Here is a 26,849-nt window from a genome sequence, read left to right as displayed (position 1 = left end):
AGTTGTAACATTCTCCAAAGGTAGTAAAGAACTAAAGGCTTGCTACACTATACCTGTAGCCTTCCCCAAATGGAATGAGGTCAAGGCCAGCAAGTAAACCCACCTCTGATAACAACCCACCCACCTCCCAACTAATCACACTACAAACACTCAATGAGCTGTAAAAATAGATAGTCATAACATCATACAAGTAATAAAATAACACTGAATGTAACAATTATGTAGCAGTTACACAAATCAGAATATGCTCATACAAATCCCCTATGCACTTCACAAACCATTTTCAGTGTTAAATAAATATCCTTGGTAGAATGTATAGTTCACTGCTATTGAATGACATCTCAACGTGGCAGTAAAAACGGTCATTTATTCTGTAATTCGGACAGTAGGGACTCTACAGTCCTTCAGAGGTTTTTCTTTCACCCTTGAGGCCCCTGTAAATCTCGTGTATAATGTAAGAGAAATCTTGCAGATGTTGCCTTTTGGTCATAAAGTGACAATATCCAGTACTAGGATGCTGTACCGTGTTAGGCCGGGTTTATACTTCACACAATGCGACGCATGCTGCAGTGGATGCTCCTGCTATGCAAGCGTTTTACTGTTTGTTTATACTTGCGCGCATACTTTACGTAAATCTGGAGGAATCTAGCAGGTGGCAGTGTGAGATATTATCACAGCGAGAACAGGTTCAGCTTCGCTGTGTTGTGAATTGCCTGGAACACCCATTAAATTCCGATGACACCTTAACGCAATATCTCTGAAAAGGATGTTTAATGATTAAATCCATCAGTCCAGGGATGTGTCCATTCCAGCAAGCATTGGGCACGAGGCAGAAACAATCCCTGGACGGGGACTCAGCTCATCGCAAGGTGAATATAAGCACACACATACACGGGAGTAAATTTAGCGGGACCAGATCTCCAAATCTGCATATCTTTGGAACGAAACTGGAGCACAGTGTGGAATCCAAGCAGAGAATACCAGCGACGTGACTCCCTGCAAGACAGCAGTGCTACCGCTCCGCCACCTTGTCACCCCCATGTGTGTAATCATTAACAGTATTCATTATTTAAACAAAATTAACGATTTATCTGTAAAATGTAACAAACATACTTTAAGGCATTTCATCATGAAAGTGATATCAAGTATAAATCTAAAGATTCTAAATTTGCAGAGAGTTGGAATATCATACATTTAATGTGTTCTGTGTGGTGATCTATTGCTGCTTGCCATAGCGATAAAGAAACTGGGATGATGTTTACAGTGGTCTGCTTTAATGATGAAGTAAACTATGAGGTTAAAGTGGACATTTCGAGATTAAAGCTGAAATTTCCATTTTAATCACAAAATACACGTTTTCACCATGTCCTTAATTTTTTACTCAGTGGCTCAAATACAGCACTGTACATTATGTTGCTATTGTGAAGTTGCAAAAAAAAAAAAAAAAAAAGACGGGACAAAAGATGGTATGTGGGACTTTTAAAATGTATTGTGTCATTACGATCGGGAATATGCAACGCTTGAATATAAAAGCACCACGAATGCATCTGTTTGTCGGCATTTTGCTTCACCACATCGAACCATTCATCAAACATCGAAACGCGCACATCAATCCTGTAGGATCCGCATAGAGGCTTTTCTGTCACATGTAGATAGTATACAGAGACTCTGACGTCACATTCTGACTTTTAGCATACTGCGCCCCCCGAGTTTTTGCTGGTACTGCAACTCGTGAACGCGAATTTCTGAGGACCAGCTCAGAGGATGCGTCAAATGAACGCTGGGAATGCGTGGCAGCCATGATGCGGGCGCGTACGCATTCTGAGCGTGAAGTATAAACAAGCCCTTAGCCATTATGGATGTAATGAGAAGTCCAAGCTAAATGACACCTTTTATTGGCGAACTAAAAAGATTACAATATTTCAAGCTTACGAGGCAACTCAGGCCCGTTCGTCAGGTGGCTGGAGTTGCCTCGAAAGCTTGCATATTGTTATCATTTTGCTTGACTTCTCACTACACTATTCCTCCTTACTTCTTGCAAACGAATGATGAAATATTCTTGGCGTTGTCCTCTGATCTAGTATATGCAGTGGCACTCTACAGGAAATGAGAATTCCTGAAAAGCCTGTCATGGTCATGTTGTGGGACAGAACTTTTTAAAGGCATAGGCTTCAGTTACCTGCTTATAGAAGACTATACAACCACAAACTAAAAGTGCTACTGCAATAACCAGACAGTACCCAATCAGGAATGCCAGGGTCGTGATGGTGCTGATACAGTGTTTTTTTTGAGCATACATTATATATTTTTATTTTGTAAACTCCTTTTTTTGCTTCTCCTGTAGTTTTCTTTTATTCTTATTTGTTTCTAATGTGGTTTTTTTGTGCTCAGTAGGAGCTATTGTCTTCTAGGAAGGCACCTGCATCCACTGTTGAGGAGTCAAATAAATGAAACAAGAGTGCCATATTACTTATTTCTGTTTAGTTCAAGGATTGATAGAGATTAGATATATGCTAATTTCTTATTGTGTATCTCCATCTGTTTTAGTTAAGAAGCCTCAGCTCCATATCGGGTGCTTAGAATGTTTTGTCCCTGCTGAGGCCTTACATGTCCTACCTACCTTTTTATTTAGTTTTTTTTATGCTGCTTAGTATGATTCTTTTTCCCTTTCACTGTGCCTGTTGCTTCTTTATTGTCTCCAGTTCTTTTACTTCAGTGTCCACTTATACAGTACATATTTTTTGTTTAATTTCTCAAAATGTTGGTTTTATTGTTGTTTATAAGTATACTAGCTGTGTAAGCCCAGGCTCCTAGAAACTATGGATTCTGGCACTTCAATCAATCAATCAGTCAATTGCATCAGTTGTTCATTAGCAGCCAAGCAAGGTTCTCTTTCCTCTGCGGTTTCATTTTGCCAATGTGCTCACCACCATTGTCTATCAGTGGCTAAGCGAGTTTCTCTGTCCTCGGAGTGTTTGTTTTGCTAATGTGCTCGCCTCGCTTGTGTATTAGTGGCTAAGCAAGTTTCTCTTTTGTCGGTGGTTTCACTTTTGCGACCGAGTCACTTTCTTTGAGCGTTATGCTTTCGCCTCACACTGGCTGGTCGGGCAGACAAACCCACACACTTCCACGCATAGACGTTTATATATAATATTAATTTATCCATTAATATCTGTCTATGTTGTTGCATTTGGATCAAGCCTTTCATGTTAAATACATTTTAATCTTTCTAAAGTAACTAAAATTAAACAAAATAAACAAATATGTTTTTAATCCTTAATAAAAAGTGATCTTACTTTATTGGACCAGACCTAAGATATCCACATATCTAAGCTGTTTGAACTATGCCTTCTTTATACTTGCAGGGTAAATTAAAAACAATGAAAAGTAAATGTAGAAACATTTTTGAGGTTATGGTTTTGTTCTCTGTACTTTTCCACAGTGCCTCATCGAACACTTTATTTTGTCTATTTTGTCCCTAGCTGTCTGAAAAGGGTAAGCCATTTGTAGACATCCAGGGCCTCACAGCCTCTACCATGGAAATCTTGCTTGACTTTGTTTATACCGAAACAGTTCATGTGACAGTGGAGAATGTCCAAGAACTGTTACCTGCTGCCTGTCTACTCCAGCTGAAAGGTAAGTTCAGACTTGAAAATGGATCACTCACTTCCACAAGGTTTGTTTTTGTGCAACCACAAAGATAAATAGATTATTAAAACTAATACATTTAAAGACAAATTTGTTGATTCTAAATCCTGAACCAACAGAGCAGACTCCTGATTGTATCTTCATGATGAACACGAGGAATGGTGCAGCTAGGGATCTAATAGAGATTTCAGATTTTCGTGAAACTACATAGTCCATTAAAGAAAGCCTCTGTTGGATGAAATTATGTGCAGATATTCAACATTTAGCTGTAAAAGTGAACAGGCTTAAAGAAAGAGGTTTTTTGTTAGAAGCTTATAGCCTGAGGCATTTAGATATTTGCCATAATAGGTTGTGCTATGCAATTCTCATTGTGCTGGAATGCAGTGTTCTGGAAATTTAAATGGTCTTTTACATACAAGCCCATTATAAGCCCTGGATGTTCCAGTCCTATCACTTATTATCTGTGATTGGAAGAAGTTATTTGTCATTGTCGCATTGCATGTAGGTTGGCATTTAAGCATTAGTCGCTGAAGTTGCAAAGCAATGGTACAAACCACTTGACTACTGTGCCCGCCATATTTGAGATATATTCTATAAATAAATTATAGCCCAAATGTTTTCTTTTAGGGGTAAAGCAAGCTTGCTGTGAATTCTTGGAGAGCCAGCTGGACCCATCAAACTGCCTGGGTATCCGTGACTTTGCCGAAACCCACAATTGTGTTGATCTAATGCAGGCAGCCGAGGTGTTCAGCCAGAAGAACTTTCCAGAGGTTGTGCAACATGAGGAGTTTATGTTGCTAAGCAAAGAGGAAGTGGAGAAGCTCATCAAATGCGATGAAATTCAGGTATTTGTAATAGTGTAGAGTACTGTTTTCCTTTTGGAGATAATGGACTAAGATATTTATTACTATTTGAATGGTAAGCTTTGTTTTTTTTTGGCATTATAATGTGAGTGTATGTCTAGTATTTCAGTGATGTTTTTGTAAAAGATGATTATTAGGATCATATATATTATATAGTAGTTTTTTTGTTTTTTTTTTTTAATAACAAAATCCACCCCTCTTAATAAATGAAATTAATTATTAAAAAAAAACGAAATAGGAAAACCAGTGTAGATAATTCAGTCCATTAAGCTAATTTGGTTAGATAAGTAATTATGTTGTTCAGTATGTCAACTAGATATTCATTAGAAATTTAAACCTAATATCACTCATGGATTTGTTTAATTCCTGAGTGTCTTTTATGATTTTCTTAGAGTGTGTACTGTATGAAGATATTTACAGATCAGCCATTTGTATTTAACCAGTTATTCACTATTAGTGCATCAAAAGCAAGCAGGAATAGAAAAATGAAATTCACACATTTTAGAAGACATTTGTTTTGCAACACACTATCAGTTTGTACACCCTTGTTAATGCTTATTTGTTTCTGCCATCTGTAACTTCATAAAGTACCAGTCAGTGGATTAGTGTAGTAGAAAGCAAGTATACCTTTCAGTGACGGCTGTGCCAGATTCTGTTCCTGGAAGGCCACCTCCACTGACAGTGTGTTTTCAGTGAAGCTTTAATAACAGTCTAATTTTCACCTTCTAATTCAGATCATTAACTAGGATTTTTGTGGATGAGTAGACAACAAAATTTCAATTTACCCACAATGTAGCCAGTCCCTTTAGATCAGTAATGAAGGCAAATATTCCAATATTTTTGTTTAAATAAATCCTGTATCTTGCAGTGTTTGATTTCCAGTATACAAGTTTGTGTCTTGCATGTTAGGGGTGAATATAGGCCCTGCATAGACATGGAAGAGCTGAACTGTTTCTGAATAGTTTAGAATTACCCATATTCCTGCATTCATTTAATTCAAAATTTTAATAATAGCCAAAAGTTATTTCATTAAACACTGGCTTCATTACATTCTCAGATGGTACCTATTTAATTCAGGATTGCAAAGCCCTAAGGATGATGCTGAAGCTGGCACAGAATATTACTATCACACAGCCCTGTTTTGTTCAGGATATATACTGTATAACATGCTGTCTCAGAAAGGCAAATTGTGAAGACATTAGGAGTCCTGCACAGTCACTTTTCTTTCTCCTTCTTTCAGGACCATTAGCACTCATACCTCTAGATTCGGGGAAAGCTTTCAACTTTACATCATAAGACTTTTCAACAGTCATGCTCACCAACAACTGCATGAATATACCTGTTCCTTATATACTGTATACTGTATGATGTTTTATTCATTGTCTTTCTGTATTTGATACGCCATCTTATCTGTTTTGCAGCATGTGGCTGAGTCTGAGCATATTGTGTAGCCCTATACACTTCAGAATTCATTCTTTTGCTTCTGTTAGCTGTCATATTGTCAATAAATGCTAATGATCCAATTCCATTGGCAGACATAGAAGACCATACCATAACAGTGCCTCCACCACGTTTAATAGATGATGCGGTATGCGGTTTTTCCCTTCTCCATGCTCCTTCTTTTTCCATCATTCTGGTACATGTTGATCTTCATTTCATAAGTTCAAAGAACTAGGCAAGCTTTTAGGTGTTTTCTGGCAGTCTAATCTGTCCTTCCTATTCTTGAGGCTTACCAGTGGTTTGCAGCTTGTGGTAAACCCTCTATATTTACCTTTGTGAAGTCTTCTCACGTCTTTACTGTAAACTTCAACAATGAGAGTGTTGTTGACTTGGTTAAATGTAGTGAAGTGTTTCAGCAAAGGGTTTCAGCAAGGAAAGAATTCAGTGATCATCTAGCACTGTTGTCTTCCATGGTCGTCAAGGCCTTTTGGTGTGGCCGAGCTCATTAGTGTATTCCGCACTTAAAATCCGCTCCAGAATTTTTGCCAGCTTAATTGTTAATGACATACTGAAGGAACTACCCACACCTGGCCGTGGAAGAAGTTGTGAACAAATTATCCAATTACTTTTCGCCATTTGATAATGAGGGAGCAACATATAAAAAGTGCTATAATTCCTAAACCTTTTACGCAATTTTGATGTAAATGCCCTCAAGTTAAAGCTGGCAGTCTGCACTTTTAGACTCATTCATATATACACTCCAATATTCATTAAGTAAAAAGCAAAAATAACACCTTTATCAATGTCCAAATACTTACAGACCTCTGTGTGTGTGTGTGTGTGTGTGTGTGTGTGTGTGTGTGTGTGTGTGTGTGTGTGTGTGTGTGTGTGTATCTGGGGTATGCAACTACGTTCCTGGAGGGTTTTTATTCTAACGCTTCTTAATTACTGACCAACTTTTGCAGATAATTAACTTCTTTTGCCTTAATTTTACATGGTATTCTATTTAAGATCTAGATCCCTCCATTGTTTCTTTTTTCCTTTCCAAACAATAATGGATACAAAATGGTACAGCACATGACTAGCTAACTAGTGTCCATTATACAATATTTGAAAATACAGGAAGGTGAAGGTCTCAGTAATGTTGAACTGCTCAAGTCCACAAAATATTTTGACAGTGGTCTTGAAAAAAAATATAATCAGCAGTTCTGGAAATGTCCTGTGTTGCATAACTGGAGCACCAATAAGCCATTGAATTAAATTAACAAGATTTAGCTTCTAATTAAGAAACTAGGAGTGGAATTGTTTGGAGTTCGAGGCCCCAAATTAGCTGGTTACCGGTTGGCTCACTTCTCATCTTGTCTTGGAAAACAAGGCAATTAAAATAAAGGGAAAAGAAGTTTATTAGCTGGTCACTGATTAAGAAAGTTGCAAGAAGGAAAAACTGCAGCCACAGTAGCCCACCAGGATCGGAGCATGTATAATGTATGTATATATACGCATTGCAATTTTCCTTAATTTACTTCTCTATTCTGCAGTTTAAAATTACGAACATATTCCATGGTGATTAAAGTGCACATTTCACACTTTTATATTTGCGTACATTTTGGTCTAACCATGTAGAAATTACAACACTTTTTCTACATGTCCAGGGCACCAAAATGTTTAGGACAAAACAATGTCAGGTCTATTAAAGCTGTCATATTTAGGACTAAAGTTTTGTGTCCCTAGCATGCAATGACTGCTTGAAGTCTGCGATTCATAGACATCACCAGGTGCTGAGGACCTTCTCTGGTGATGCTCTGCCAAGCCTCTAATGCAGCTATCTTCAGCTTCTGTTTGTTCTGGGGGCTTGTCCCTTCAATTTTTTTCTTCAGTGTATGGAAGGCCTGCCCAATTAGGTTTAAATTGGGTGACAGGCCTCGCAATTCAAGAATTTACCTTTTTTTATTTTTGACAAAACTTTTGTGTTGCCTTAGCAGGATATTTGGATCATTATCTTGTTGTGAGACGAAGCTCCGTCCAATGAGTTTGGAGGCATTTACTGGAACTTGAGCAAATAAGTCAGAAAAAATCAGAATTAATTGTGCCAAGACCTGTGGCAGCCATAATTGCCTAATCCATAACGCCTCATCACCATGTTTAACAGATGAGGTGGTCTGCTTTGGTTCTTGGGCAGCTCCTTTTGGACTCCACACTTTGCTCTTGCCATCACTCTGATGCAGGTTCATCTTTGCTCATCTGTCCACCAGACCTTTCTTTTTTTAAGTCCTTTTTCATAAACTGTTATCTGGCCATCCTGTTTTGGTGGCTCACTAGTGCAGTGAGGCCTCTGTATTTCTGCTCATGAAGTCTTATGCAGATTGTCACCTCTGACACATCCACATCTACCCCCTGAAGACTGGGCTTTTTCTTTACCATAGCAAGGATTCTTGTGTCATCAGCAGTGGAGGTCTTCCTTGGCCTACTGGTCCCTTTACAATTACTGAGCTTACTAGTGCATTCTTTCTTCTTCATAAATAATAAATTTTATTTATTTGTAGGCACCTTTCTAAACACTTAAGGACACTGAACAATAGATAAAACACAGATTATAAACAAAGCTAAAATATTTTGGTCATTCTTGGGTATTACCCATGTCTAATGGTTTTGTTCTTGTTTTTCAGCCTCATAATGGCTTGTCTGACTTTCATTGACACAGCTCTTGTCCTCATGTTAAACAATGGCAACTACAGACTCGAAAGGGTAAAAGCTGCTGAGTTATCTTATGAAGCAATTAGACACATCTGAGTAATCACTGACACCTGTGACTCCCAGTTGTCCCAAACATTATCAAACCCTGAAATGGGAGGTGGGGGCGGCGTTTATAAAAAAAAGTGTTTTAATTTTTGCATTCCATTACCAAAATGTGTGCAGATTCCCTTAAATGAAAGTCTGTAATGTGCACTTTAAGCAGATCTGAATTGTTTGATTTATAATTTTAAACCACGGAGCAGTGGGGTAAATCAAAGGAAATATGTATTTTTGTCCCAAACATTATGTGTGTGTCTGTATTTGTGTATTTTATTTATATATAATACTGCTCGCTTCACTCACCAACCCCCATGCGGGCTCTACGCGCTAGTCACTTCGTATATGGGTAAGCGGATGTACAATTTAAACAGATTGGTATTTTCATGGGAATTGTTACATATGCATAATAGAACTAACTATTTTACATTACAGCAAGTTATTAACCATAGTAAAAATAGTAAAACGTAATAAATTGAAAGTAAATTATGTTTCATGTTGCGTTAGAGGTATTTGTTGCATTATACGTTTTCGTTTTGTTTGGCTTTGAAATTAACACACAAATACTTTTTAAACTTACACTTTTACTGTAAAACTTCAGTAAAAACAATATTTGGAACTAACTTTTCATCAATATTGCATTGAAGTTTGATTCCGTGTTTGGAGTTGCATTGTGACAACATAATGTATAACTCCCTGTGAGTGCGTATCGTTTCTTTCTCTCTAATAAATAAACCAACTTTTTCAAATGTTTGGCCCTGTGATTTGTTAATTGTCATAGCAAAAGCTATTCTATAACGGGAAACTGTAAATGTTTTAATATGAATGGCATATCAAGATCTCCTTTGGTGTCTAATGTTATCACCCAAAGATGTACTACGTTACCTCTGTTGGTCGCCTGTTAAAATTTTACATGTCAGAATTGTTCGAAAATTTTGAATACAACTAATCTTATCCTATTGCATAGCCATCACTCAGACATAAATTACGCAGTAACATTACGATACATCCTTCTTTCTACAGTAATTCGGCCGGTGGAAGACTGTACGGTGTTAATGGTTGTAGATATTCTAAGGTATATTGTAAGTTGATGTTTTCATCTTCCGCCCAATCACCACCAGCTGTTTCAGCATAGTCTATCGATACGCATTTAACCAATTTGCCGTGTAGCCAATCGACAATTTTCGCATTAATTTGTTTGACTTCGTTTTTCGGTGCTAGGATTGCCCGTGAACTCATTTCTTCTGTTGATAACCCTTCAGGATGAAATTCTTCATTAAGATTTTGACATAAGAAATCTTCTTTTATTGGGAACTAAAAGTGAGGAAAACATAAAAATGTATAACAGCTGAGAGCGCAGGAACTGTGTCTGACAAAATCATTCACACGAATGAGAGGTGAGAGGAACATGAATGTGGGCCGTTAAATGGAAATGGTTGAGAGGAGGGCAGTCTCTTGGAAACAGTCTTGTTTCAAATTTTTCTTTTATGATATATAATATATATAAAATGTCCATCGGTTTGTTTTTAGGTTGACTCAGAAGAGCCAGTTTTTGAAGCTGTTATAAATTGGGTGAAACACTTCAAGAAAGAAAGGGAATCTTTTCTCCCTGCAATGCTGCAGTATGTTCGTATGCCCCTCTTGACACCCCGATACATCACAGATGTGATTGACACAGAGGTATGTTGCCGAGTCCTTAGCACAATCAGTAATCCTATGTTGTTACCTTTATGTGAACAGTATGTTTGAGCACCTGCTATACCCATGGGTAATTCTAGCTCTAAAGGTTACTCACTGTGAAAAAAGAAAATCCAATAAATGTACACTCAAATCATTGATGTAATGAGTAATGCATGCAGTGGAACATTTAGTGCATATCAAAGACAGATTGCATAATGCTAAGGTTAATTTGTTCTGGAAGTGAGTAATGAATGGGATATGAAAATATTGTTCATGTATGTAACCACACCTTGCAAAAAATTCCTCTGGTGTGTTAGGCTTGATTTGTTTTTGGTTTTTTTTCCCTCTCAGTGTTAAATGTCACTTGCATGTCACTTGCATGTTACTAGTATTGTGCTTTATTATTTCTTTGCAGCCTTTAATCAGATGTAGTCTGCAATGTAGGGATCTGGTGGATGAGGCCAAGAAATTTCACTTGCGTCCTGAACTTAGGAGTCAAATGCAGGGACCAAGAACCAGGCCCCGTCTTGGTAGGTACATACACATGGAGGTAAGGTTTAACTACAAAAAAGAAAAAAATAGTTATTTTGAATCAAATACGAAAATCATATGGACATTTTCCTGTATCAGCCACAATTTAGCTGTTCTGATTTTATCTTAAAAAATGTATTTGCTGTGCATTTTAGATGTAACTAAATTCTTATGAAATAAAATGAGTCAATTACATTTTTGTACAACGATGTAATTACTTTGAATATTACCGAAATGAATGTTTATTAAACACAGCAGACGAAACCAATCAGATGTCCTGTAATTATTATGTTCATTGGCAGAAACAATTCAAGCCCCGTATCAATGCATACAATTCAGGAGATAAGAGATAACCAGACTAGCACCTCCAGTTTAAAAATAAAAAATTACAATGCACATTCAGTCCCTATGTTGACTCATTTTGATAAATAATTTTACAACTTGTGGTTTGCACCCTATGAGTGGTGCACATGCCTTTTTAGTTACATTCACGTAATATGTGAAAAGTATCTAGTGTCATCATGTTGGGCTGTTTGTCTGCATGAAACAATTAGGCTCCCAGTGAATGAATTTTGTTGAAATGTAGTACATACAGTCTGTATTCCTCGAAGTTAGTTTTGAAAACATTTTCATTCATTTGTATGTTAAAGAAATATTAACTATAACTAGTCCTAAGTCCTCCACAGTCAACATCTAATAATAGAACGAAAAAAGTAATTTCGTTTACTTCTGCAACAATATGTGGTGATTTTTTTTTAATTATCACAGTCTAGTAATCTGTGTTCATGTTCATTTTTTGTTTATGTAAAGCCTTTATTTAGGATTATCGTTTAATGTATTAATTAGGAGTTTAGGTTCATACAGCATCTTTGTAATATCTGTCCATCCATTTTCCAACCCGCTGAATCTGAACACAGGGTCACGGGGGTCTGCTGGAGCCAATCCCAGCCAGCACAGGGCACAAGGCAGGAACCAATCCTGGGCAGGGTGTCAACCCACCGCAGGACACACACAAACACACCCACACACCAAGCACACACTAGGGCCAATTTAGAATCGCCAATCCACCTAACCTGCATGTCTTTGGACTGTGGGAGGAAACCGGAGCACCCAGCGGAAACCCATGCAGACACAGGGAGAACATGCAAACTCCACGCAGGGAGGACCCGGGAAGCGAACCCAGGTCCCCAGATCTCCAAACTGCGAGGCAGCAGCGCTACCCACTGCGCCACCGTGCCGCCCTTGTAATATCTAAAATAGTGATATCCAGGAAGCATTCAGACTTTCATGCATCACTGTAGTTCTGCGAAGTTGTCATTTTTATGAGTAGTTTTATTATAGGTGAATTCAGATTATTGGCATTATATCAGAGAATCTGCTGATACGCATTTAATATATTACACATATAAAACATTTTAAGTCACCCAGATCCTTCTGAGAATTTAGGCACCTTGTATCGGTAGAGGGATGACTATCATCCAAATTAGAAATTTGTTATTAGAAGACTGTTTAAACATTCAGTGCAACACAATTCAGTCATAGTATTGTGTGCTAGAACAAAACTGTCGGGTTTTATTTTTGTCACAGGTTCTAGGGACTTGCTTTTAAATGTGCAAGAGGTGTCAACCAATGAGCAGTCGGCCAAAATTAAAATGCATAAAATATCCAGAAACGGAGAAGAGAACAATCCGATCTACAATGAGCGCCATGAAACTTTGGAACCAGTGCAAATGCCTTTTAAATGTTATCATTTTTGTACCATGACAGAGTGAAGGGGAAAAAAAATTCCATGTTGATTGGCAGTCAGGTTGTGTTGACCTTGTGATTTCATGGGTCAATAGAAAATCTGAAACTGCTGAAAATACTTGAGGGACTTGTGTAATCCTTCATCCCCTGCAATTCCTAAATATGTAATACGATTCCCTCCAGACTGTGAGAATCTGCAGCTCCAGCCATTAAGATTGAAATGCCCTTTGACTCAAAGTTGTGTAGTTTGATTCTGGGTGGGGATTTAAACTGTAAAATACAAAGCTGAAGGTTTAGCCCCTAGCACTGACTTGCAGTGTGACCCTAAGCAATTTGCTTACTTATTCTGTACATGTGTAAACAGTTTGTTTTACAGTATATGCTAAGTCACTGCTGTTTGAGCTGACTATGAAAAGCACCCTGTAAAAGAACATATGGGCTTGCAATCTATTATTTGTGAAGAAAAATCCTGAGATCATGGTTGCTGTAACAGGAATGAAATTACTAGTAAGACATTTTAAATTCCTTGCTGCAAATTACATTTAACAGTTTAACTCTGGAACTTTTAATGTTTTATGCAGTAAAAATTAAATTTATTTTTAACGTGTACAAAATGTTAACAGTATTTCATGTATATAGTACAGTAATCCCTCCTCCATCGCGGGGGTTGCGTTCCAGAGCCACCCGCGAAATAAGAAAATCCGCAAAGTAGAAACCATATGTTTATATGGTTATTTTTATATTGTCATGCTTGGGTCACAGATTTGCGCAGAAACACAGGAGGTTGTAGAGAGACAGGAACGTTATTCAAACACTGCAAACAAACATTTGTCTCTTTTTCAAAAGTTTAAACTGTGCTCCATGACAAGACAGAGATGACAGTTCTGTCTCACAATTAAAAGAATGCAAACATATCTTCCTCTTCAAAGGAGTGCGTGTCAGGAGCACAGAATGTCACATAGATAGAGAAAACAATCTCTAGCAAACAAATCAATAGGGCTGTTTGGCTTTTAAGTATGCGAAGCACCGAGGCACAAAGCTGTTGAAGGCGGCAGCTCACACCCCCTCCGTCAGGAGCAGGGAGAGAGAGAGAGAGACAGAGTTTGTTTTTCAGTCAAAAATCAATACATGCCCTTCGAGCTTTTAAGTATGCGAAGCACCGTGCAGCATGTCGTTTCAGGAAGCAGCTGCACAAAAGATAGCAACGTGAAGATAATCTTTCAGCATTTTTAGACGAGCGTCCGTATCGTCTAGGTGTGCGAACAGATGTTTTCCTAATGAGTTATGTTTTAATTTATTTAACAATCTGCCATTCCTACTGAGTTGTGGGGCTGTGGCAAAACAGACAGGGAATAATCAGTGTATAAAAATATATTCATTCTAAAAATGCATCAAAGTTATTTATTTTGTCAAATGATCTTTATAATTTGCATTTCGTCTGTTCTTCAAATTACAATCTTCTTGATCAAGGCAAATATCGTTGCTTAAAATGTATTTTTTCTGCATCTGTTTGAATTAAGTTGTTTTACAAATTTGTTTTTTTTTTTTTAATTTTGAAGAGTTTGAGAATGAGGTAGAAAATGCCTATTTAAAAGAAACAGTGAAAAGGAAGTTTTTGTTAAAGTCGTGTGTGTATATTTTCAGGTGCTAATGAGGTCCTTCTAGTGATTGGTGGATTTGGCAGCCAACAGTCCCCTATTGATGTTGTAGAAAAATATGATCCCAAGACCCAGGAATGGAGCTTCCTTCCAGTAAGTATTGATTTCAGTAAATCCCCCAATTTCAGGATGCACTATAAACCATAAGTTTGATGCAAATGTAGGAGCCTATGTAACATTTTGCTTTGCTTAATTCTGGCAGATCTATCTTCATATGACCAGAAGAATTTCATGGACAATCCACCTTTCTTGTCTAACAAACCAATTTAATTTATCATAATAAAGTACAGTTCAGTTTATGGAGGTGGAATTGTGCCACACAGCACTATAGTCTTAGATTCATATTCTGAGCTCAGGTAATGGCTGCTTGGCATTTGCTATCCCCATTGTCTGATTTTCTTCCAGATTCTCTACTTTTCCTCCCAGGACCTGAGGACATTTACAGTATGTCCAGTTAACTGGAAACTCTGCATTGACCTATGGTGTGTGTGTATGAATGTGCTCTTGTGCCTTATACTGCCAGGATAGACACTGTCTTGTAATTACCCTAAACTGGCATAAGCAGGCTTGAAAATGGATGGATGGTGAACTTCCACTTCAAAGGCCAGCACACAATACACTAATTTTAAGTATACGTTTATTGTCATGTCAGAGTACAGCAAAATTCCTGTTATATAATATATCATATAACACAATATGTATGTGGTATGTATGTTTTTTTCTATACCTATAAGTACACTGTACACTCTGTAGACTGCTATATGTAAAAAAAAAAAAAAAAATCCCACAGGCACAGCTAAAAGCATCATTTCTTGCACCATGGTCAAAGTCCTTTCAACCACACCTCATTTTGATGCTCGATTGGACAGCAGTTAAACCACCTGATCACATCTGCATCTTACATACAGTGTACTTAATCACAACTATGTTATTATCTGTTTAAAGGAGAAGCTGATTTGTGATAATTAGTGGCTGGACCTAATAAAGTGGCCAAAAAACCTTTATCCTCCATCTTGGCCTTCTCTTTCTCCAGGATAAAGTTGCTTTCCTAGGCTCAGATTGCAAAGTCTCCTCTAAGTGCAGGGATTTTCTTGTTTTAAACGTTTACAGAGTATCACACGGAAAAGAAGGTATGTGGCTACAGTTTCTTTGAATGACCGAGTCTATGTCATTGGTGGCTATGATGGACGATCCCGCCTCAGTTCAGTAGAGTGCCTTGATTATGCTGCAGATGAAGATGGTGTGTGGTACTCTGTGGCTCCCATGAATGTGCGCAGGGGTTTGGCAGGAGCCACAACACTGGGAGGTATGCATTTTTTCCCCTTTATACCTTTCATTATTTCTTTTTTGCATTTTTGTTTCATTTTTAAATATTTTCCCAGCAGACATGATCTATGTGGCTGGAGGCTTTGATGGAAGCCGACGACACACTAGCATGGAAAGATACGATCCAAACATTGACCAGTGGAGCATGCTGGGAGATATGCAGACTGCTAGAGAGGGAGCAGGCCTTGTGGTGGCAAATGGTCTTATCTACTGCCTTGGTCAGTAATGGTGAATGAATTTTTACTTCTCTGAAATAAGATTGGCCATTATAGTTTTGTTTGCTTTTAAGCACAACACTTTAATAGTACTTTAATGTGCCTTGTTTCTGTGCTAGGGAAGTTCAACAGGTCATCTGCTGGACGTATTATAGGAGTGTAAGGTATGACGTGAGGAAAGATTGAAGGTGTAGAATTTCATTTCTTTTTTTTACCTCTCATAACAGCACCCTTTTGCTAGCTGTTAGAGCTTAACACATACAAGCTTTTCAATTCTGATAGATTTCTGTAGTCTGTTTTTGGAGTAGCTAAAAGTTCTTTAACTGGGAGAAGAGGTACTTGCTATACAGTGGATGACAAAGCCCTGCACATCCTTAATGAAATTTCAACCTTTATATTGAAGCCAAGCACTTTTTTTTAATGTTTGCGTCCCATGGCCCACATCCCCAACTTTGACCCCCACACGCAAACAAACCCAACAGTTAAACTTCCATCCATTATCCAACTCACTATATCCTAACGCAGGGTCACGGGGGGGTCTGCTGGAGCCAATCCCAGCCATCACAGGGCGCAAGGCAGGAACAAATCCTGGGCAGGGCGCAAGCCCACCGTAGCAGTTAAACTTTCTTAAGGTAATATATGTTATACAGTGAGGCAGAAAACAAATTCAGAATAATATTTACAAAGCTCCTTACTGCAGCATACTTTCCCAACATACCCCACCCCTAACCTATGTAATAATATGCAGCACTATTAAGCTAATAGAAAATTATAGCGGATAATATGAATAGCAAAGAGAGTCCCAGTGGAAGTTTGAACTGTCCCAAGTGAAATAATTGAAGGCACAAAAGAGTAGAGGAGGACAACGACTAAATAATACAAAAACCTGTAAATGTCTTGAATTCCGTGCCTCCATTTTCTTCATCAAGGCTTCCTTGTCTTTTAATGAAAATGATACATTTTAAGACCTGGATGAAGCTGTGACAAAGATGGAAAGTGACCGGAACACAAAATTGAAGAATCTTTTGTCAAACCACTGCCGCTGAAAACTTGCCTTTCTAAGTTGAAAAAAAACCAGACTACACCAAATGTCTCTCCTCTACTAATGTCCCGATTTGTCAGTAACCCAGTCCAAGAAACTCTTTATAGAAGTAGATCTTTAAAACACAAACTGCCAACAAAGAGTGAAGGTAAACAAGGAAAGCTGTACGGACGTGTAGTTGTTACAGCGTAACGGCTAAAATCAAGAGAAATCATGTAAAATCTTTTTTCGTCTTTAAGAAGTAAATGGATCTTTTCTGGTAGAAAAAGTAAAAAAAAAAAAAAAATTTAAAAAAAAGTTCAATATTTGGTTTCACAAAAGTAGTCTTTTATTCATATAATTTTCACAATGCCTGCATCTCGCTGTTATAGTAAACATAAAAAAAAATCTGTTAAGTAAAGGTGCGAAAACAATCTAAACATAGGAGGATTTTTAACTTAACTATAAATCAATGAAGACATTTAAGATCAGACATTATAAGGTTGTACTTCTTCGTACTTGTATTTTTAATTAATTTCAGCTTGGATATATAATGGTTTATACAGCCTTTGAAAGAAACATTGCAGAAGTAATTTAGCTTCAAATAAATGCATAAATAAAATTCTTTGCATGTCTAGTTTCTGTATTCATTATTTCTTTCTTTAATTGGGGTGGCATGCTGGCGCAGTGCTTATCATTGCTGGGTTTAGATCCCATGCCCAGTCGTGGGTGTATTTTGCACATTCTCCCCCATGTCTCCACAGGCTTTCTTCCTACATCCTGTAGCTGTGCATTTTAATATGAGTGGTGGTTCTAAATTGGATTGGCGTGGGTCTGAATGAGTGGTCCCTATGATCCAATGCTGGTGTCAGACTCAATATTGTTAGGATAGGCTCCCACCCCATTGTGACCATGATTCGAATAAGTTTGAGAATGTTGTATTAGTTAGGCTTTGGATGGGTAAATCATATGAGTTGTGTCAAATGACATCATATAAAACCCCAATTCCAAAAAATTTGGGACGCTCTGAGGATAAAGACCTGCGCCGGTATCCCGAAGGTTGCTGGTTCGAATCCCCGTCACTGCCAAAAGAGATCCTACTCTGCTGGGCCCTTGAGCTAGGCCCTTAACCTGTAATTGCTCCAGGGGCGCTGTACAATGGCTGACCCTGCGCTCTGACCCCAAGGCATATGCGAAAACTAACAAATTCCTAATACAAGAAATTGTATAAGGTGAAATAAAGAACAAAAAAAAATGTAAATAAAAACAGAATGCAATTATTTGCCAATCTCATAAACCCATATTTTATTCACAATAGTACATAAAAAACATATCAGATGTTGAAAGTGAGAAATGTTACTATTTCATGAAAAATATAAGTTAATTTTGAATTTAATGGCAACAACAAAAGGCTGGAAAACTAAGTGGTGATTAAAAAAAGGGTCAGTTGGAGGAACATTTTGCAACCAGTTAGGTTAATTGGCAACAGGCTAGTAATATGATTTGTTATAAAAACAGTATCTTAAAGAGGCAGGGTCTCTCAGATGTAAAGATGAGCAGAGGTTCACCAGTATGCAAAATATTGTGTCTACAAATTGTGGAACAACTTCAGAATAATGTTCCTCAACATAAAATTGCAAAGACTTTGAATATCTCACCATCTACAGTACATAATATCATCAAAAGATTCAGAGAATCTTGAGAAATCTCTGTGTGCAAGGGACAAGGCCGAAAATCAATATTGGATCCCCGTGATCCTCGGGCCCTGCTGTATGGGCTCAGGAACACTTCTAGAAATTATCTGTGAACAGAGTCCACCACGGCATCCACAAATACAGGTTAAAGCTCTTATCAAGCAAAGAAGAAGCCATATGTGAACATGATCCAGAAACAACACCTTCCTCTCTGGGCCAAAGCTCATTTAAAATTGACTGAGGCAAAGTGGTTCTATTCTGTGGTCAGACAAATTGAAATTTGAAATTATTTTTGGAAAACATGGACATTGTGTCTTCCGGAATAAACAGAAGAGGAATCATCCGGCTTGTTATTAGCACTCAATTGAAAAGCCTGCGTCTCAGAAGGTATGGGGGTGCATTAGTGCCTATGGAATTGGCAGTTTTCACATATGGGAAGGCACCTTCGATGCTGAAAGATATATACAGGTCTTAGAGCAACATATGCTATCATCCAGTCAACATTATATATCAGGAAGACAATGCTAAATGTGAATTTCCCCTTGGGATTAATAAAGAAAGTATCTATTATATAGTGCCTTTCACATCTATCTATCTATTTATCTAAATCGCATGCTGCATGTATTACAACGGTATGGCATTGTAGTAGAGGAGTCTGGGTGCTGAACTGGCCTGCTTGGAATGCACTCCTTTCACCAACTAAAAACATCATGAAACGAAAAATGCAACAAAGAAGACCCAGGACTGCTGAGCAGCTATAATCATATATCAGACAAGAATGGGACAACATTCTTCTCCAGAAGTCCAGCAACAGGTTCCCTCAGTTCCCATACATTTACAGACTGTTGTTAAAAGAAGTGGGGATGTTCCTCAATGGTAAACATGGCCCTGTCCTAACTTTTTTGAGACATGTTGCCGCCATCAAATTAAAATAGTACATTTTGTCAGTTTAAACATTTGATATGTTTTCGGTGTTCTATTGTGAATAGAAAATGGGTTAATGAGATTTACAAATCAATGCATTATATTTTTATTTACATTTTACACAACGTCCCAACTTTTTTGGAATTGGGGTTGTACAAGTTCAGCAAAACAAAAATTAATAAACATAGTATTCATTTTTTCCATGAGTAAGGACAAGTAGTTTTCAGTTATCCAAAATTTTAAATCATTGAATCAGTTTGTTAAAGGCACATTTGAAGACACTTCAGTATATGTTACTAATGACTCTGGCTATCATCCATATACAAGGTGCAGAATAGTAAGTTCTAAGACTAGCCACTGAGTGGTACTGGTGCGGTTGCAAGCCACTGGCATAGGCTAGTTCCATGTCTTTGCTATATTGTAAGTGTTTGGTTGCACATGTGCACTGAAGTTGGAAGAAAAATGTTCATAGCACATCGTGTCCAATTCTGAACAATGGGACAATGTCATATTTCCCAACTTGTTAGTAAATAAGTCATTGGAGCACTACAAATGTTACAGCAAGCACTTAACATGGAGAGTGCTTGTATGGGAATTTCATAGCAACTTCCATGAGAAAGGCTGAGTTGCACAACTCAACAATTTATTGTAGCTCCCTGTGGTTCTCTTTAATCATCTATATCATTACCACTTTGAATATCATCTTCAAGAGATTTTCTCGATGATACCGCAGAAGTGCAGCACTGTGGCTAAATGCTTTGTGACCATGCGCCTGCTGTAATACCTGCAGTCATTCAATTACTGATTTGCCACGACACTAGCAAAATTACATTGACTTGTTGCTCAAAAGTGGATATTTTATGCTTGGCTCATGTGCTAAGCACATCTTTCTTTTAAACTCAGAATTTGTTTAGCAAACAAACACTGGGCACAATAGGCAGGATGTTTTACATGTGCCAATGTCTTGCAAACACAGCAGCATTGCATGGTAGCCAGTCTTAGAATTTGTTGAACATATCCTGCATTATGCCAGTCTTAGAATTTGTTGAACATATCCTGCATTATGTTTTCTTACTATATCTTCTGATTAGATCATATAGATAGGAAGCAGTAGCAAACCCAATAGTTAGCCATGAAGTGTGCCATATCTAACTATAGATAAGAATGGAGTAATGAAATCACCAAAACTAAACCATAATAAAATGAACAGGGAAACACTATCCAATTTATAGTGAAGCACAAATATCCGTAGGCCTTGTGCAGTTTCAGTATTCCCAAAAATAAACCCAAATGATCCAATATTGGGATGACAGGGAAGTCACAGTCTGTTCTGTCGTCATTGGGCACAAGTCAGGGTCTAGCACTGCACCAATTGTTTGAACCTAGGCTCAATCTGTTACTTTGTATTTTAACATTTCATAACCTAGAGCTGATACCATAGCAGATGATTCATTTCATAGTATGAAATCAGTGAAAGGAATTAGCAAATTAAGGGGCCGAATATAATATGATGAGTGAATCAAAAAGGGAAATTCTAAGTATCAGGAAAAGAAACTAAGTGGCCTACACCCACCATCCTGAGCTGAAAATGATAGAGTTCAGCAATGATGCTTTGAGACTGAAAAAGGGAGCCTTCAGGTAGATTTGTAAACTTGGTAGATGGGTTGGGTTGGATTTTCATCGAAGGAAGTACATCGTTTGCTTTAGCAAGCATCATGCTCAGTGCTGTGACATACTTTTTATGTCTTACCTTTTTTTTTTTTTTTTTTTTGGAATAACATTTTAATTTTTCCCGTTTTTATGTTTTCTTTCTTGCAGGAGGCTATGACGGTCTTAACATACTAAGCTCTGTAGAACGCTATGATCCTCAGACTGGACACTGGACAAATATCACTCCAATGGCCACAAAGCGCTCAGGTCAGTTTGGCGACACACAAACTTGTATTAGTACAGACCAACTATCTGTCTACATAACCCAGTTTTATGTTTCTGTACTTTGAAAAACAAAAGTACGTTTTACTAGAACTTTTTTACTTTGGTTTTGTATAGCACACCAGTGTGATTTTATGAGGATGGATTTTTGTTTACTTATAGACTGGTGAGGCTATGCACATAGTGGCTCTGAGGTTAAAAATCTGTGCTGGTATCCAGAAGGTTGCTGGTTCAAAACCCTGTTACTGCCAAAAGAGATCCTACTCTGCTGGGCCTTGGGGCGCTGTACAATAGCTAACCCTACGCTCTGACCCCCAGGGGTATGCGAAAACTAACAAATGTGTAATACAAGAAATTGTATAAGGTGAAATAAAGAACAAATAGTTAACATTCCCACCCCTTCACCTACACTGTGGTTTCCTTCTACATGCATTCTACATTCAGACCCTAGTGCAATGTGTCCTTGGGGTGTCTGCTAGTTTTCCATGAGCCTCTTCAGAGCACGTTGGCTGGAAATTCTTCCAAAGATCCTATCATTTGAAAAGCACAACTGCAATTTCTCTTTAGAATGCACCAAATGTTTCTTGTCAGTATGTTATTGCACTTAAGCCTGTAAGAGATCAGTATAGATTTTTGCTTATTATAGAGTGAAATGTAATTGTGATCAGTTGTTCAATTCCGTAATATATTCTCGAGCTAATCACTTAAATAGTAATGGTGAATATTTACTCAGGTAAATACAAACTTGCTAGTTTACAAATGTGATGTGAGCCTAAATAAAATAATTCTGCTAAGAAAATGGCAGTTTGGATTCCACTGACGTAGCCGCAAAGCTGCACTCCTTGGCTGCCAATAATTCTCACTCACCTTATCCACATGAGATGAGATGAGACCAGCCTTGGAATTAAAATACATTCATGATACCTTCCTGTCTCAGAACTACTTATAGCCACTCTGGGCAGGTGAAAGAAAGCAAATAAAAATATAGTAGCTGCTAAATGCAGCAGAGTGTTAGCCAGGAAGACACCAATTCAGGTCCAACCATTGATTCACCATGTGACCCTCAGTGTGTCTCATAACCTACCAGTGTTCTGTTTTGTAAATCACTTTGAGTAAAAGTGCAAAGCCCACCTATGAATCCACGCTAATTAATGCTAATATTAATTAATGCTAATATTTGAATATTGAGAACTTGAAAATGATAATTCAGTGAGCAGCAGGTGGCGCCAGTGCTTATTTGCATTTTGCTTTTCATTTTTTCAACTTCATTGCTGTTCAGGCAGAAAATTAAATTGCAGCATCCTTGTACATAAATGTTGAAAAATAAGTGGCAAACGAGAGATTGCATTTTCATTTTATAATTTTAATCTTCATTTCTTTTTTTGCCAAAAATATCACCCCATAGTTCAAAAGCTTGCCACGTGAAGTTACAATAATCATTCCAGGGCTTTTTGCAGTTAGTCAACCAGACAATATTATTATTATGAATAATAATATATATAACCTCTTTCCCATGCTAAAGGTGCTTCACAGAGTCTTAGAACAGCAGGTATATGTAACATTGGATACAAATATTTCCTAAACACTAAAACAGATAGGTAAAGGATACACAAAGCATTAGTAGAATAAAAGACAATAAACCAGAATAAAATACTAAAAGAAAAGCCTAGCAAATAACATAATTTGTGATATAACACACACAAATTAAACTGAGCATTTGGGCGGAGAAGAAGACTGAAAGAATGAGCAGATTACCAGGTTAAGTTAGATGCCTTCCTGAACAGATGAGTTTGAAGTTGTTTTTTTAAAAGAATGAATTGAGTCGGCTGATCTTGTTAATTTCAGGATGTCATTCCAAAGTCTGTGTGCTGTACAGCTGAAGGCCCCTGCTGTCACCCATAGAGTGCAGGTTAGTGTGGGGCACAGCAAGATGGCCAGAATCATCAGAGGACCTTAGTGGGAGTAACGGAGAAGGTCACTGTTGTAGTCCAGTGAGAGGCCATTTAAAGCTTTGTAGGTTATTGACAGAATTTTATATTCAATCTTGTAAGACACAGGGAGACAGAGGAGGCGAAGCAGGGATGGGTGTGGTGTGTTCACGGTTGCTGGCTCGTGTAAGGAGTCTTGCATCAGAGTTTTGAATCAGCTGGAGCTGTGCTATAAGATCTGAAGGAGCACCTGCCAGTAGGGAGTTACAATAATCGATGCAGGATGTGATAAAAGCATGGACAAGTTTCTCAGCATTATAAAAGGAGAGGAATGAGCGAACACAGGATATGTTATGGAGGTAAAAGTAAGAAAGTTTCTTAATGTGGTTTTTGTGGGCGGAATAAGAAAGGGAGGAATCAAAAATGACAACAAGATTCCTTTCATCATTAGGTCTGATGAAATCACCATCAAGAGTGATACAGAACCCAACTTTAATTAGTTCAGAAAATGAAGGTTGCCAGTGCTAGCTAGATGGGTGTTTTCCCAAATCTAAGTCAAAATCTAATCAGTAGTTAAGCATCACTGATTTAGAAAAAGGGAGACAGCAGAAAAGCAATACAAAGGGGAATGAAACATTCAGTAACTCCAAGGTTTGGTTTAAAGTCACACTAGCAAGTAATGCTTTAATGGAAATTAATTCTTAACTTAGAAATTTTGTTCTTCACATAATCTATCTAGGTATTAGCAATCAAAGCTCATACTCATCCAAGTAATCATTACAGTTATTACAATCAGGAAGCACTCAGCATATCGGTGTTTTTTTTTTCCTCTTACTATAGGAAAGGTCTACAGGACGGTAGTGAGACCAGCTAGCTATGTTCTATGGGCTGGAGACAGTGGCACTGACCAGAAAGCAGGAGACAGAACTGGAGGTGGCAGAGTTAAAGATGCTAAGATTTGCATTGGGTGTGACGAGGATGGACAGGATTAGAAATGAGGACATTAGAGGGTCAGCTCAGGTGGGACAGTTGGGAGACAAAGTCAGAGAGGCGAGATTGCGTTGGTTTGGTCATGTGCAGAGGAGAGATGCTGGGTATATTGGGAGAAGGATGCTAAGGATAGAGCTGCCAGGTAAGAGGAAGGCCTAAGAGAAGGTTTATGGATATGGTGAGAGAAGACATGCAGTTGATAGGTGTGACAGAACAAGATGATCCACTGTGGTAACCCCTAACAGGAGCAGCCAAAAGAAGAAAACGACTAGTCAACCATACATTTTAATCCACTTCTTGCAAGTTTATTCTTTTCCAATTTCTTTTGTACCTGTCTTTCTTGCAGTGCTTCCTCATTTGTGTTTGTTGATCTTCAGTGCCTTGTTTATATGTGATTGACCTTCATGATATTGTTCTGGGTGTGTGGACGGTTCCTGGGATAGCTCTTACCAGGCAGACTGGGAGGGTTTAGTCTTCACCAACTTAGCTGCTAGGATGTAGTTATCTTTCTCTTATTTCTGTATTATTTATCTGATTAATGTGTCTTGTGAACCAAACAGGGGCTGGCGTGGCCTTACTGAATGACCATATCTATGTGGTGGGGGGCTTTGATGGAACAGCCCATCTTTCCTCAGTGGAAGCCTACAATATCCGCACTGATTCCTGGACTACTGTTACCAGCATGACTACACCAAGGTGCTATGTGGGCGCCACAGTCCTGCGTGGGAGGCTGTATGCGATAGCTGGGTATGTTCTTTGTTCACATATGTTAAAGGTCGGAGAGAATAAAACAATTAAGTGCACGCATGGAGTTCATCAAATTCTTGTGGAGAAAAATGTTATGTCTGCCTGTCGTAAGCTCCACGACCTGCCTGGATTGTTGATGTAAGGCAGTTTGGGTGCATGAATTCATGCTGTTGGCACCATATTCTTACCCTACCATCTGATTTAATCAGACCAGGCTACATTTTTCAGCCATCCACTTTTGGTGAGCCTGTACCCTCTTCAGCCTCAGTTTTCTGTTTTTGGCTAACAGGAGTGGAATCTAACATGGTCCTCTGTTGCTGCATAAGGGTTTGACATGTTGTGTATTCTGAGATGCTTTTCTGCTCACCAGCGTTGTAACTTAGTAGTTATCTGAGTTAGTGTAAGATTTTTATCTGCTCTAACCAGTTTGGTCATTCTCTTCTAACATCATCAACAAAATGTTGCTTTCCACAAAATGGCCACTCGCTGGATGTTTTTTTGCTATTCGCAGATTTCTGAGTAAATTTTAGAGACTGTTGTACATGAAAATTCCCAAGTTCTCAGCAGTCACTGAAATCCTCAAACCAGCCATGGTAGAAATCACACAGATGTCATGTTATTGACATTCTGTTGTTTGATGTGAACATTTAGGCGTGACTGTCGCCTGATTGGCTGATTAGATACTTGTATGCATATACAGGTGTTCCTAATAATTTGCTCCATGAGTGTATATAATTGTAGTGGTAGAAAACTTGAGCATGTCAGATCTGCTACTGCACAATCTCTGCTCTCCCATCTCTGAGCATTGTTCTTCTCTACAGGTATGACGGTAATTCACTTCTCAGCAGTATAGAGTGCTATGACCCCATCATTGACAGCTGGGAGGTGGTGACATCCATGGGTACCCAGCGCTGTGATGCTGGAGTCTGTGTACTTCGGGAAAAGTAAAGGCAACATGGGCCAGGAAGGACAAAAGGGAAAAAGCAGGCGGAATCTGATGGTGGAGCTTGACGGGAGTTGATTGTAAGGGGCAGAGGAGCGACTTCATCACCCACACCTCCTCTCCCCGTTTCGGCAAAATAGCATTGTGACCCCTAAGCTTGTAACACTCCAGACCTGGTGGCCCTACAGGTGTAACCAGGTGTCAGTGGTGCATGAGTATAACCACTGGATTCTCATCCAGGAAGACCCTGCTTCAGAAGTGCAATATCATGTTTTTGTTTTTTTGTTTTTGGTCTTGTTCACCAGCACATAAACTTGAAAAGATCTTGTCAGAAAAAAAAAAAAAAAAACACTCCCATGGTTAATATTTTGTAGAATCAAAAGACTAAAATGGATGCCTTGGTGCAAGAAGAATAAATCGTTGACTTTAACATTTCTTAGGAGTCCTCCTATTTCATCAAGAGTGGCTTACCGCTGAGCCATTAATGTTGTGGGGCGTGTGCGAGTTAACCTGTGAATAAAATCAGGTTTTTAATTCAGTCCCGTTATTTGATTGTACAGTTTGTTTTAAATAAAAAAAAAAAAATCCCAAGTAAAGGAGAGTAGTTTTATATTCCACCTCAGCGCACTGTATAATTAGTACCCAGTGGAGCTGGTGAAGCGACATGGCCTCATTAACCTTTTTCTGATTAGGTGGCATTGCTCTAGAGATGTGATATGTGCAGCTTGCATGTTCTCCTATGTCTGCTTTGGGTGTTACTCCAATTTTCGTCT

At 38.3% G+C, this 26,849-nt stretch overlaps 1 protein-coding gene across 2 annotated transcripts in view; it reads left to right on the top strand.

The window, feature by feature from the left end:
- LOC114647785 (kelch-like protein 12) overlaps positions 1-26,506 on the top strand; it is a 41,825-nt gene extending 15,319 nt beyond the window's left edge. The window contains exons 3-12 of one of the 2 annotated variants that reach the window (XM_028796419.2): positions 3,483-3,636; positions 4,276-4,493; positions 10,272-10,421; positions 10,837-10,951; positions 14,343-14,449; positions 15,467-15,662; positions 15,739-15,900; positions 21,355-21,453; positions 24,947-25,133; positions 25,955-26,506. In XM_028796419.2, the coding sequence (XP_028652252.1) occupies positions 3,483-3,636; positions 4,276-4,493; positions 10,272-10,421; positions 10,837-10,951; positions 14,343-14,449; positions 15,467-15,662; positions 15,739-15,900; positions 21,355-21,453; positions 24,947-25,133; positions 25,955-26,081 (1,515 nt within the window). In that variant the 3' untranslated portion in view covers positions 26,082-26,506. The remainder of the gene's footprint in view (positions 1-3,482; positions 3,637-4,275; positions 4,494-10,271; positions 10,422-10,836; positions 10,952-14,342; positions 14,450-15,466; positions 15,663-15,738; positions 15,901-21,354; positions 21,454-24,946; positions 25,134-25,954) is intronic. The other variant, XM_028796421.2, reaches the window with a different exon arrangement.
- Positions 26,507-26,849: the final 343 nt, after the last annotated feature.

Source organism: Erpetoichthys calabaricus, chromosome 3, assembly GCF_900747795.2.
Source record: "Erpetoichthys calabaricus chromosome 3, fErpCal1.3, whole genome shotgun sequence".
NCBI classification, from domain to species: domain Eukaryota; kingdom Metazoa; phylum Chordata; class Cladistia; order Polypteriformes; family Polypteridae; genus Erpetoichthys; species Erpetoichthys calabaricus.
The sequence above is the reverse complement of the archived record's forward strand: the minus strand, read 5'-3'. Positions and strand labels throughout refer to the sequence as shown.